General features: G+C 40.2%; 1 protein-coding gene across 1 annotated transcript in view; it reads right to left on the bottom strand.

Annotated features, from left to right (window-relative positions):
- Positions 1 to 384: 384 nt before the first annotated feature.
- OTUD7A (OTU deubiquitinase 7A) overlaps positions 385 to 13,197 on the bottom strand; it is a 127,875-nt gene continuing 115,062 nt past the window's right edge. Inside the window, exons 9-11 of the mRNA XM_065412413.1 lie at positions 5,175 to 5,289; positions 4,833 to 4,917; positions 385 to 1,815 (exon numbers count right to left, since the gene is read on the bottom strand). Coding sequence (XP_065268485.1) covers positions 385 to 1,815; positions 4,833 to 4,917; positions 5,175 to 5,289 — 1,631 coding nt within the window. The remainder of the gene's footprint in view (positions 1,816 to 4,832; positions 4,918 to 5,174; positions 5,290 to 13,197) is intronic.

Raw genomic sequence — 13,197 nt, 5'->3', positions numbered from 1 at the left:
TGAGGCAGATACTATCCTATTACAATACCACATCTCCAGTATTATGACTTTTTCCCTGTCATTCTACTACCTGAGTGATGTCAGTGTAAATTCAGGCACCATTAGTACATTTTTGACCAAACATATACACAGCACTGACAAAGGAGTAAACAACCTTTCAGCTTACCAGTGTATGTAAAAAAGACACTGACAAAATGGAAAATAATAAATTCTTTATGATAAATTAATCCTCTTATTTCTGCACTGCCCCAGAAAAGTGACAAGCTAGACATTATTTACCCATCATTCCCTTTTTAGGATTCCTTTTTCCATAATCCATTGCTATTTACTTTGCAAGTAAGAAAATGGTTAAACTAAGTAGTCAGGGAAGGATCCTCACAATCCTCAATGCCGGTGTCCCTTACTTTCTCTCTCCCTACGCTTTAACTCCTCTTTGTAGCAGTATGAGCAGTAATTTTCAGTCTCAGGACGACCATAAAAGGAACAGTTCTCTTTCTTGCAACGGTTCTGCTGGATGGAATATATTGGGGAAACTGTGCTTCTGCCTCGGTTTTTATCATTGTTCAACCAGATCTGAGGAGCCTCCTCATCAGCATATTCTAAGCAATCTCTAATATCACCAGTATTAAACCCATTTGTAAATGTCTGTGACTTGTGGTCGGTAGGCATGGCGTAGGTCAGTGATTCCACTGTGTTCACTGTACGGATACCTGATATCCGCGCTGGGCTATAACTCTGTGAAGACAGTGATCGATTCTGTTGGGGATAAGTGGCACATGTTTTTAAGGTGCCAACCACTGGCTTATAGCTATCATCTTGGAAGCTTGATGGCTTGGAGTTGACATCATGCAAATGGATAACGCTTTGCCTTTGAACAGGTGGAGTATGGCTATAGTGGGCAGATACCGGAACGGGTCCACTTTTCTTAGCACTATTACTTGGTGAAGAAAATGACCCTGGAGTGGGACTAGTGCGATCTTTAAACTTTAAAACCAGTTGAGTTGTATGGCTTTGAGGCAAGACTGGTGATGCCCTGTCCTGAGGAGATGATTCTAACTTGTCTTTTGAATATGCTTCTTGCTCCAGTTTCCTGCAAGATGACCCATTGAGAACAGCTTTTTTCTCAGCCTCCTTTCGCTTCTGTTCCTGCTCGGCATTGAAGCGCTCTTGGGCACTGGTCAGGTAATAGCCGATCATCTCCTCATGGAACTGATGCCTATGGCTAGTCAGAAGAAGGCCAGCAAAAATAAACTTGCGTTCTCCTTGCATGGCAGCTCTCAAAATGTTGAGGCTGAGCTTTACATCGGTGCTGTATTTCCACGGGTCAGACTGTTTGTCAGAGAGGGATTTTGTGTTTATCTTTTCGGCAGGTGAAATGCTCGCCTTGTCAGTAGGAGAGGGAGTTGTCTTTTCAGATGGAGACGTGCTCGCAGACTGTCCGGACTCCTCTTTGCTCCCTTTGCGAGACTTCGACTTCTTCTCTTTGACTTTTTCTGTGATGTCGCCATTTTTCCCATTCCCTGAGTTTGCTCTGCTCATCTTCCCATGCACTAGCCCTCCCAGCCCACCCATATTCTTTTTCAGCTTAATTCCTAGAGTTTTACTGAGGCTTCCGAGTTTATTGGCAACTGAATCCGTCCTGTTTTTGTCTTTATCTTTCCTTTGTTTGTCTTTTTCCTTTTCTTTACCATTTTTGCCATTGCTGCCATTTGAATTACTACAGATGGAATCTCGGTCTGAGTCCATTGAGTCGGCCAGAGACTGAACATCCTCCCCTGCTGAAGCGGTGGGCGATTCTGGCTGGGCCAAAGGGGCCTGTTAGGGGAAATTAGTTATGATTAGATAGAATAAAATCAGTTTTACACAAGGATTACGTTTTATATCCCCCATCAAATTGCTCTAACTTGTAGCTTTAAATCTACACAGAGCTATTTTAAAGTTAAGTTTTAATTAACCTCTGTAGCCTACAGGGCCTACAATGAACAAAACAGAAGGTATATTACTTCAGAGATAAGTGTATATTCTGCAACAATATTAGTTTATAAAAAAAATACATTACTGTCAATCACAAAATGCGGACGAGTTAACATTTATGTGGAAATCTGAGTTCCGGTTCATGCCTGAAGGTGAAACTACACAACAGTTTGCACAGAATAGTTACAAAAGGATCCCAAATGGGACACTACAAATTCTTGCAGCTTTCAAACTTGCACATGTTCATTCTAATTTGCAAAATTCTACCCACCCACTTGTTGAGAGTAAGTGACATTTTTTGCTGGGTGAGAGAGTAAAGTTCTTCATTATCATCACCGTCAAGGTAAAGGATTGGTAACTGATTTTATGCCAGGGCTAGTAAATTTAACTACAATTCTGCAAGACTATTAACTTAGTGTCAATTTTGTTCTGAAGAGCAACATTAACACTTAGTTCAAATCTGCACTCCCTCTCTCATACGTGAGATATTTGCCCAGTTTGTGCTCTGTGGTAGCTAGGCTACCACACCATTCTCAAGGTACATCGCTATAATAATTTTATGGGGATTCATGAAAGCCGGACAATAACAGCACTAGCAAATGCTATGAAAATAACAGTTAAGTAACTTGCAAGGTTCCCAAACTATGAATACAGCTCAGTCCTGGCTGGCAACACCCCTACCCTCTCAATTCTGAGCCTCCCTGGAACAGATGCTGCAAATCATACTAAATTGTGAGACATGTCTGGGATAGAGACCAGTGTTCATTAGGGTCTAAGTTGAGATCATAAACTCATTTGTGACCACCGGGATAAAAATAAGTCTCCAGAACTGGGAAAAAGAGACTTTAAAACTACTGCAACAGCTGGCCACTTTGGTGAAACTCTTGCTAACGTAGAGGGCTGATACTGTGAGATGATGAGCGCCCAAACCACTCACTCACTACAATGGATATTGAGCATGTTCAGCACCAGGAAGCACCACGTCTTTACATCTGCCAAACAGCAAATATGAGAAGTTTAACTAACCATAATCCTTCAGAGCAAAATTCATCCCTGTGCAAAAAGCCAGTACTGGTACTATGTCTCAAATAAGTCCTCAAAATAAGGCTTAAGTGGTGCATATGCTTGTGCTGGCCCCAGGGGTGCTGGAATAACTTTTATAGTAGGGGTGCTGAGAACCAATGAACCAAACTGTAAATCCTGTATATATTGGAAACCACTTCAAGCCGGGGGTGTGACAGCACCCCCAGCACCAGCACCTATATGCCCTCTGCAAAAGGGACAATTTCACCCTCATTCCATAGGGGAAAAGTTTCAGCTCTGCTGGGGAATTACTATGAGTTATGCCATTCTGCCCATCCAAAATAAACCTGTCAATAATTAGCTTATTACTATCTAGATGTGCAAAAGCACAAGTGAGACAACATTATGCTCTCAGCAGAGTTACTTATACATTGTGACTCAATAAGAACTGGCTCTACTTCTCTGGTATAGACACTGAATCAAAGACACCCATACAAACAACAGAAGGCGCAGCAGTACTCTATACTTATACACATTATATTACAGATGAATATTGGATGCAAGAACAAGGACAAATTTATCATCTTCTCCAACACTAAGGATAAAATCCTGGCTCTACTGAAATCAATAGGAGTTTTGCCAGTGACTTCAATGGGGCCAGGATTTCCCTCTAGGAGTTTTCTTCAGTTCAGTTAAAAACGAGGTTCACAGTTGCTTTATAAAACAATGTCCACCCCACATTGCAGAAGAATGAAAAGCCAGCCCATAAGCCTGTCAGCTAATACAATAAATAATAATAATAATTAATCGAGATGGGGCTTGTCTGTCCAGACAGATTAATTCAGTGGAAGCAAAGGGGAGGTGGTAGGTAACACCAAAATGGGACCAGACATGATTCACGAACAAGGGGGGGAAATGAGGATCTGTTAATGAAAGGAATGGGCAGAGAGTATGTGGGAGGAATTGGAGCTGACAGAGGAAAGAAAGGCTCTGGAAGTCTCTTACTAGGAGTGGCGCCTTCAATGAACATACACTGCACCTTGTAAAACTAATTTTTTCTCCTGCAGACCTTCGCTGTTTCTCTTTTCAACCCCCGGTTGAGCTGGGTGCCTAATTACCTTTGTCCTCGCCCATCAACTTTTTGACACTAGATTAACCCCCATCTCCTTTAATATGATTTGCATGGGAATTGTGTGAGAGAGATTCAGCGATGAGGTCCCAGCTGTGCACCATTTTAAATAGCTTCCTCCTCCCAAGGTGCCAGGCTGCCATTTTAGCAGCAGTTTGTGGCCCTGTCAGCCACTTTCTAATGTAAAAGTGGAGCTATGAGCTATCCAGTGGTCCAAATTCAGTTCTTATAAGAGAAACTGAGTTGAAATTGGATTTTTAGACAGTAAAATGCTGCTGAAAGGGCAGCTGACCTTCTGGGAATATGGGAGCATAATGCAGAGAAGGGCCTAAATAGTTCAGGAAACCTTTAAAAATAAAGAGAGAATTAAACAAAAAAACTAGAGAAAAATAATTCCAAATAGTTGAGTTTTACTAGAAACTACTTTTCAAAGTGGAGTGCATGCTGCAAAAACACCCATGCAGCTGTGTGTGTGTGTGTGTGTGTGTGTGTATGTGTGTGTGTGTGTTTTTAAAGAAAATGAGATGAAAAATTTACAAGCCTTATTCCAAAATCAGGGAGCTACACCAGTCTGTGTGCCTTTATTGGCTATTGGTTCACTCCTGAGGTGGCACAAGGCAGGTAGCCGAACCCTGCAATCTCTGCTATGAACACGCCCTGTTGTGGCTTATTTCTCTTCTGTTGTTTAGACGGGGGGAAGGGTTACCCGTGTTTCAGATGGTATGCGTATCCAAGTTACATTCATGTAGCTGTGCAGGAGATTAAGCTTTGCCTCCAGAGACAGAATCAAGCTGAAGAAAAACAGAGGAAAGAGAACAGATGACTAATTAGTTAAAAATACATCCAAGGAAAATCAATATTCACACTTCACCGCAGGAGAGAATTTGCATTGTTCAGACTAACTGCAGCTCACGGCATGTTAGTAAAGGTTGAGAACCACCCACCTCTTTTTCCCCAATAAAGCTCTCTCTTAGTGAGTGTCCCGGAACATAGATCAGGCTTGATGGGTTCAAGACACCTTATTGTTAAGATTACAGAGAGTTCTTACCTGGCCAGTCTGGTGTTATCATTGTCATCTTTCCCCCACTCCCAGTCTTTCCCAGGATCAACCGCAAAGTGCAAAGGCAGTAACTTGTGTTCAGAGTCAGTCAGAGGGATCACCGCTGAAGAGAAGAAGAAATCAGGAGTGAAGAAATGGGTTTAGCTGGGAAAAGCATAGAAGAAATAATTGGCTGAAGGAAAGAACCAGTACAGGAATATGGTGCAAAGGCCTCTTATACTCAAAACAGTCTCCCAATTCCTGTGTGATATGTGCCACCTCTCTCCTCTAAACCCAGGCCTTTTGTGAAGCATTTTGACACTGATTCCCCCCCCCCGCCCCCACACACATCCGAACCATAATCTCTGGTTCTGTATTTGTCTGACACTGCATTCAGTGCTGTAGCCTGTACTTATGCCAGTAGTCTCACTGCAACTAATGAGGCGAATTAGCATGAACTAGGGCTACTGCCATGAGTGAGAGTTGAAGGATCAGCCTCTTAAGCCTTGTCTACACTACAAAGTTGTACAACTTTAACTCTACTGGTACAGTTAAAGCAATACAACCCCCTCTAGTGTGGATGCAGTTATACTGTATAAACAGGCTTATACTGATATAGGTTATTCATGTATGGGAAGGGGAATGAGCTATACTGGTATCAAGGACCTTTATTCTGGTATAGCTGCATCCACACGAGGGGTTCTACCAACATACCTGTCTGGGTAAGTATATATCTGACACCACAAGCTATCATGGTTATAGCAGAACAAAATCTGTGTGTAGACCAGACCAAGGAAGCTCTTTGGAGCAAGGACCCTGACATTTTGTAATGCACAATGTACATCTACAGGGATATATTACATTATAAGTATCAGTAATAGCTGAAATAAACCCCCCATTTTAGCACCATGCAGATTATATATACAAACACACCTTATATATACAATATACATAATGTGCGTGTGAGTGTCTTTCATAGTTAATACCTTTTCATTTTTCATTGCTAAAGAAATAAAAGTTTGATAATTTGAATCTAAATTCTTCAACTGTTGCTTAGGGCATGAACAAGGCTCTGCCATCCCTGTGTATTCTGAGCCACTCTTTGCATGTTCTCAATATGTTCTTATGGCCCATAAAGTTGATAAGAGCATTCAAAATTGAAACATGAAGCAGAGAGGGAGTCTGGAGATTTCTGACTCAGGCAATGATTGCCAGTTAAGGTATTTAAGAGCCTGAGGCAAAGCTCAATGCATGATCCAGTCAGCATGCTATTTAAGGACTGCTCAAGCCCATTGAAAGGATCACTGCTACTGGGCTATCCCCCCACTGTTGTTTTCTTTCTTTTTGCTGTTCTGCCTGCTTGGTGTTTGCCTCAGGAATGAAGTTTAGCAGCTGTGCTGCGTACTGAGCATGCTGAAGACTCTACTACAATACGTTTTATAGATTCTTAATTGAATACATTGTGAGAAATGTAATGGAGGTTTGAATTAAAATTGGCAATTTTCTTCTGTTTCACTTTTTTTAAAAGATTAGTCTCTGTGCTAACATATTGTATGATGACATTTAATATAAAGCTGTTGAAGCGGGGCTGGGAAGGGGACTCCTCTTTCTCAGATCTCTGCAGCCCATTACTGCTCTAGTGACAACCAATCAAGAAATTTAATTTTCTTTAACATTAGCCTAAATGACTTACTGTAAATATTCACCCAAGGAAAGCCAAAGGGCAAAGGGACTCCGAAAAGCCAGCCAGCCACATGGCAATGAATAATTCAGAGGTTATTACCTTTACCATAAACAATACTTAACTGTTGTTTTCCAGCAGCACAGACATATACATTAGCAACACTGGAAGATGGAGCATTTCTGGATAATTATTGTTGATCACAGAACAGAATGCAGGATGTATAATCTGCACTTGTAACAATAATCATGCTGAAATCAACTATTAATTGTGCCTGATTTAGACATATTTGATGATGACTCCACTATAAAACTATTTTTTGCCTCTTGTTTAATTTGATTTTCTACACAAAAGAATATGGGCGGGGGGGGGGGAGAGGGAATGAGGAGGAAAGCAAGAATTGTGTACAAATTCTATGCCAAGATTGCCCCCTACTGGCAATAGAGTACAATTCTTTATACTGTAGTACATTTTTTTTGTCCAGGTTGTTCTTGTATGAAATATAAAACTGTGGACAATTAGTCAGTTTTAGCTGCATATATTGCCATTAGGTTCAGGTATGGAAATAAGTATTGTTAGAGACTTTAGCTCTTTGAATGACAAGTATTTTGTCATTTGGATGACAAGTATAGCATATGATGTTGCAATTCAAAATTAATTGGAGAGTTCTGCATTAGAGCCACCAAGTCATTGCCCTATGGGGCACTCCAAAGGGCATCAGTACCAAGTAGAAGTGATTACTGGGCCTGATCCCAATCTCATGTACACTGATGTAAATCAGGAGTACCTCCACTGAATTCTATGGCATTATATCAGTGGAACATAAATGATGGAGTGAAAACAAAATCAAGTCCCATGTGTTTTGAGTGTCATTTACAGTCCAAAAAGTAAAGTGCAGTCAGAACTTATTAAACCTATGCAAATTAAGTTAATTAAGCAACTGTTATGGACTTAGGCTTTATTATACTCCTCACAAATATATTAAATCAGCACGTTACAGAAAGCAAGCAAGAAAAGAGCCCAACTAAACCAAGGATAAACACATGCCCAGTCCTGGTGGTGCATGCTCTTGCAGAGCACAGATTGTGATTTGTGAGTTGGGACGTCACGACATAGCTTGAAACCAAAAGCCCTTTACTATTGTCATTTAGTTCCTCCCCGGAAAGTAAATGCACCTTGAGAAACAAAAACATTTAGATTTGTTTGATTTCATTGTAAGAGAAAATGACAGGTTACAATGAACAGTTTTCATACACAGATTTCAGAGAAATCCATTAAAATGAGCTGTTTTTATATATAACATTTTTATTGATATTTGTAAAAGCTATTTGTACAAATCATAAATTTGGCCTAAACTGTCCTGACAGAGGCCCTCTAATATATTTTAATCACTAAACAGATACATTAAGGGTTATAATATTGTACCATCTCCATAAATATGCACAGCTTCTGAAGCTCCTTCCATCTGAATTTTTTTGCAGCCCTGTGATGAGAATATAAACCATAAACTCATTCTTGTGGGTAGTTTGAGGTTAGGATGAGGGAATATTACTCTCTTCATGCACAGTTTAATAGCTAAGTCTTGAATCTTTAAAATTTCACTGTGCTGCCTGTTTCGTGAGGTACATTCTATTCAGTAACTTTGATTTCCTGTAGGTGAGATCCGGTATGACAGAAGCAATTGTAAAGTTCAAGGACTGTAAGTAAGACACTTCAGACTAATTTCTAGAGTGAACATGGTAGGTCCAAGTACCCTGCAATTGCCTACCTGCATAATTTGTGGTTGTTTGCTGCTCCAGTATGGTCAAGGATTTTCTTTTGAACAGTCCTAGCTGAAACCTTGCTATAACTCTGTTAACAAGCCCTGCTGCAGATTGGACAGGTCAAAAGTCATTGCAGCTATCGATGAATGACAGCGTTCAATGTCCTCCAAGTGTACTTTTTAAAGTATTTCTAAAGCTATTTGCAAAATAACATGCCCAAATAGGTTCTCTCCAGGAACCTTTATGATAAATGTATTATGGTCAAAGGACTGTTGTCATACAACTCACAATTATTATTTCAACCTGATTATGAGGAGTCATTTCACTGCTGGCTGGTTGACAAAGCACTTCATTGTAGTGTGGGAGCTCTTAGGTAAGCCTCATGAAACAGTCTCTGCCCCAGTTGGCAAATGTTCTTTTTTTTTCTGAATATATGAACAAAGACGAAAAACCTGGATAAGCAGCCTGTGAGGAGACAAAACTATTGGCAGGTTCTAGCCAGCTGATATATTTCACCCTATAGGACCCAGTTTACAGTTAATAGAACTACCCAATGTGTTGATCAAAGCGATAAAACTCAAGGACATGTCAAAATGTGTTTCAAGGAAACCACTGGTGACAAATATGATTTAAAATCCTCTCCAGACAAACAGGGTTCCTCCTGGGGACCTGTGAGCAAGGTAATCCACCTTTATCTCCTCAGTAACTGACAAATTTTGCGACATATATGTACAGGAGTTGAACAAATTTAGATATGGGGTATATGAGGGCAAAATGATAAGTCACTGGGGTTTCACCTATAAATGCTAATGGAGTTTTACTTATAAGTCAAAGCTCCAGATTTCATCTGGTGAGACTACATAGTCCAAGTAAAACAAAATCAATCAAAGCTATCTTTCTTCCAAAGCTCTCAAATTACATGATCAATGCTATTCGTATATGGAGAAGAAATCTTTATTACTGCCTATAATTACACTGTATTTATTTAAAAAAAAAAAAAGCCCAATTCTTAACAGACGTCGATAGGCACAAATCCCCTCTATTCTCAATAGGACTATGAACAATTTTTATGTTTTTCTTTGGTATGTATTAGCTACACTGCATATTTAGGGATAATACGGCCTGGTGGATCTGACCCTCGGAAGATTACCTCAGATAGGGCGTTCCTGTGGTGATATGGTACATCATTGTGGCTATCACTCGCTCCCTGCCCCAGCTGCCAGTGTGGCAAGGAAAAAATGGGTATGATTGGAGCATCTCTCTGTCCATCTAATTCCTGGCTGTCCTAATAGTATCTGAAGAGCACTGGCAGCTGCATATACTACATTAGACCTGAGGCTGCTGTACTATTTATCAGCATTCAGGCTGGAGCCTGAATGGTGTAGCATTCCCACCACCCCAGATTTATGCCAAACATTGCTTGGCTGAACCACATGTGGACTTGCACTAGCATGCAATACAAAACCAGGTCACACTAAGTACTACTTTGATTCAACTGCCCCTGTGGTTAGCCTGTCACTGTCTTTGCTTGTATGATTCAATTTAAGTGAAGCAGTCTAGGGCATAAGAAAGAGTAAATCCCTAAGAAGTTTTTCAGAGGGAAATAATATACAAGCAAACCCAATATTTAAAATTACATTGATGCCCATAGGGATCTTCAACAGCTTTCAGTTATCCCACACCTTTTGCACGCAAATACAATTACATGAAATAGCCCCGAGGAGATTACTTATCTCTAAAAAGAGTATTTTATATTATCTCTAATACCAACATTTTGATCATTCAAGATTATATTCACCACCACCAAGGGAAATGTGTTCCCTAATTATTAAAAATAAAATATGTTGGCAATATACAATAAATAACAGGAACATATAATAGCTTGTAATAATAGCAATATGTCACTAGGTGGCATTAAAGGGTTTAATTTACTGAGTACTGTAATTAGTGCATAGAGAATGGAGTTTATTTGAACAGTAGCATTCATCACCCTTCTGAGTGTGTGGATGTCATGGCGGTGAAAGGCTTGGGAGGAGAGTAAGCCTGTTTGCAGAATTTACTCAAGTGAGCTGTGACAAGTACATGCTAGGGTCTTCCTCCCATCCCTTTTTAAACTGCAATTTTGGGGGCTCCCTCAGCCACCACTGGGCACTACAGTAAACAAAATTCTGGTGGTTGCTAGTTAACCACATGCATGAGGCATTATAACTGCAGAGTGGCATTGACCAAGCAATATTCAAACAGTCAAATGCATAAAACTACACACCCATCCTGCCATGTACCAATTATGCTACAAGCCTTTGGAGATCCCATTCAGAAATGCAAAGATCAGAATGACAGGTTTCAGAGTAGCAGCCGTGTTAGTCTGTACCCGCAAAAAGAACAGGAGTACTTGTGGCACCTTAGAGACTAAAAAATGTATTTGAGCATAAGCTTTCGTGGGCTACAACCCACTTCTTCGGATGCATAGAATGGAACATATATTGAGGAGATATATATATACACATACAGAGAGCATGAAAAGGTGGGAGTAGTCTCTAAAGATCAGAATGCGACACAAACACGCTTCCTAAAATGACTGAGTTTGCTGTCCAATCAATGCTCTACTTTGCAGGAACTGACAGAGTACCAAGAACCAGGCCACACTGTGCTTCTGGTTTGCGGATTTTTTGCTTCTCTATTTTTCTCAATTTGCTTCTCTATTTTTTGTGCTTCCTAACGATGGCCTCTAATCGTACAACAACTCACTCACTCTCTAGTACAATTACTACCCACAGGAATACAAGCGTACAAGAACGTACAAGCGTACAAGAACGCAGCTTTCGAACAAGCACAACAAGCTTTCTTTATTAAAAAGATGGTCTCCAGTTTAACCAATGAACTTTTTTCTGATTAGCTACAATATATAACATGCTTAATAGTAATACAACTATGATGATGAAGATAAACTCAAGAGAAAATACGTCTGTATAAAGGTAACATTATAAAGATTGATTAATTTAAATATTTTTCCCAAATTAACTTTGTGATGCATCATGTTACCTAGTGCGAATTTAGAAGTAAAAATTTCCACTCATTCTTAGCATTTACTTCAATGAAAGATCCTTATTATCCTACTGGATTGTTTTCAGGAAAAATCCTAATATCCTAAATTATACACTGTAGATCCTGACTGGGAGAGCACTGGGGTCATTTTCACATGAACCCTAAAAACTACAAGAATTAGACTATTGTGCCTAGAAGTAATAAATAATAGTAATAACGCTCCTTTGCACTTACATAGCGTCTTTCATCAAAGGATTTCAGAGCACTTTACAAACATGTAATTAAGTCTTACAATATCCCTGAGAGGTAGTTAAGCACTGCACACTCAATATGTTTATACATAGCTGCTAAAAACAGGCAATCACCGAGAATCTAGCTCTCCTCAACAGAGAGGCTCTTATAAAATCTGTGACAATGCAGTATTACATGAATAGAGAAAGAGACCAGGTGGATGAGGCAATATCTTTTATTGGACCAACTTATTGGGAAGGATCAATTTCCTTTCAAAAGTACAACCACCCACTGATCCCCTTTACACAGCTTCATCCCTAAGCAAGTTTGCTTCAGGAAGAAGAAAAAGAGTAACAGTAAATATCCTTGACATGTGACACACGACAATTCTCCAGAGCATTTGGCAAGAGGGACTTCCGTTTGTACTTAACACAAAAGATGATATTAAAACTGATATTTATTAAGAAAACTTCAAATATGTCTTCAAATAATGGGAAAACAGAAACAGCTTCTACTGGTAACCAAAGAGTATGCTGACATATTTTTATGTCAAAGAATGTCATCTCTTTGTACTATTCACCTGTCATATCTCTTGGTGCTCAGTGTGGTAAGTCTCTGAATGAAGCATTCTGTCCAAGGTTCACATTGGCTCAGAATTTCTGGCTTTCAGGCAGTGGATTTTAAGCCAGATTCTTGTCTTTTTTCCTAGCCCGTCATGTCCTGCTTGGAGAGCTGAGGTTCTCTTCTCCCATGCTACCCTTCCCCTTCCTGTCCTTCAAAGGTTTTGCATCTTAGCATCTTTCATCTTGCGGAAAAGGGCTGGACGTGGCTATGACCTAGTCAGAACTATGTAGAGGCCAAATGTGAATGTGAGCTCTCTTGGACCGTGTGACAGCCTTTGACACCATGGACTGCGAGGTGCTGCTTACCCATCTACAAGACCTGACTCTGCTCTCTTCTTTCAGATGAAATTATTCCCTCTTCCCTCAAAGACCCTCACATGGTGAATCCCACAGGAACTATCGTTTCTCTTATTCATGATCTTCCTAAGGCCATCAGGAAAGATTCTACAGGCTCTGATGTTGCCATCAGTATGTAGATGACACTTAGCTCTATGCCCCATCTTAATAAATGTGCACTCTGTAATTTCCCTAGTGATCCAGTGTTTGAATAAGGGGAGTGGGGGTGGGGAAAGGGTCAAGAGCTGCAGGCTAAAGGCAGAAGTTATATGAGTTGGGAAGAGTGCAGCATTTTGAGGAACTAGCTGAAAAGGTGACCTGCCCCTCCTTTGCAGGAGTCTGTTACCTGGATC

Source organism: Emys orbicularis, chromosome 10, assembly GCF_028017835.1.
Source record: "Emys orbicularis isolate rEmyOrb1 chromosome 10, rEmyOrb1.hap1, whole genome shotgun sequence".
Classification (NCBI taxonomy): Eukaryota; Metazoa; Chordata; order Testudines; family Emydidae; genus Emys; species Emys orbicularis.
The sequence above is the reverse complement of the archived record's forward strand: the minus strand, read 5'-3'. Positions and strand labels throughout refer to the sequence as shown.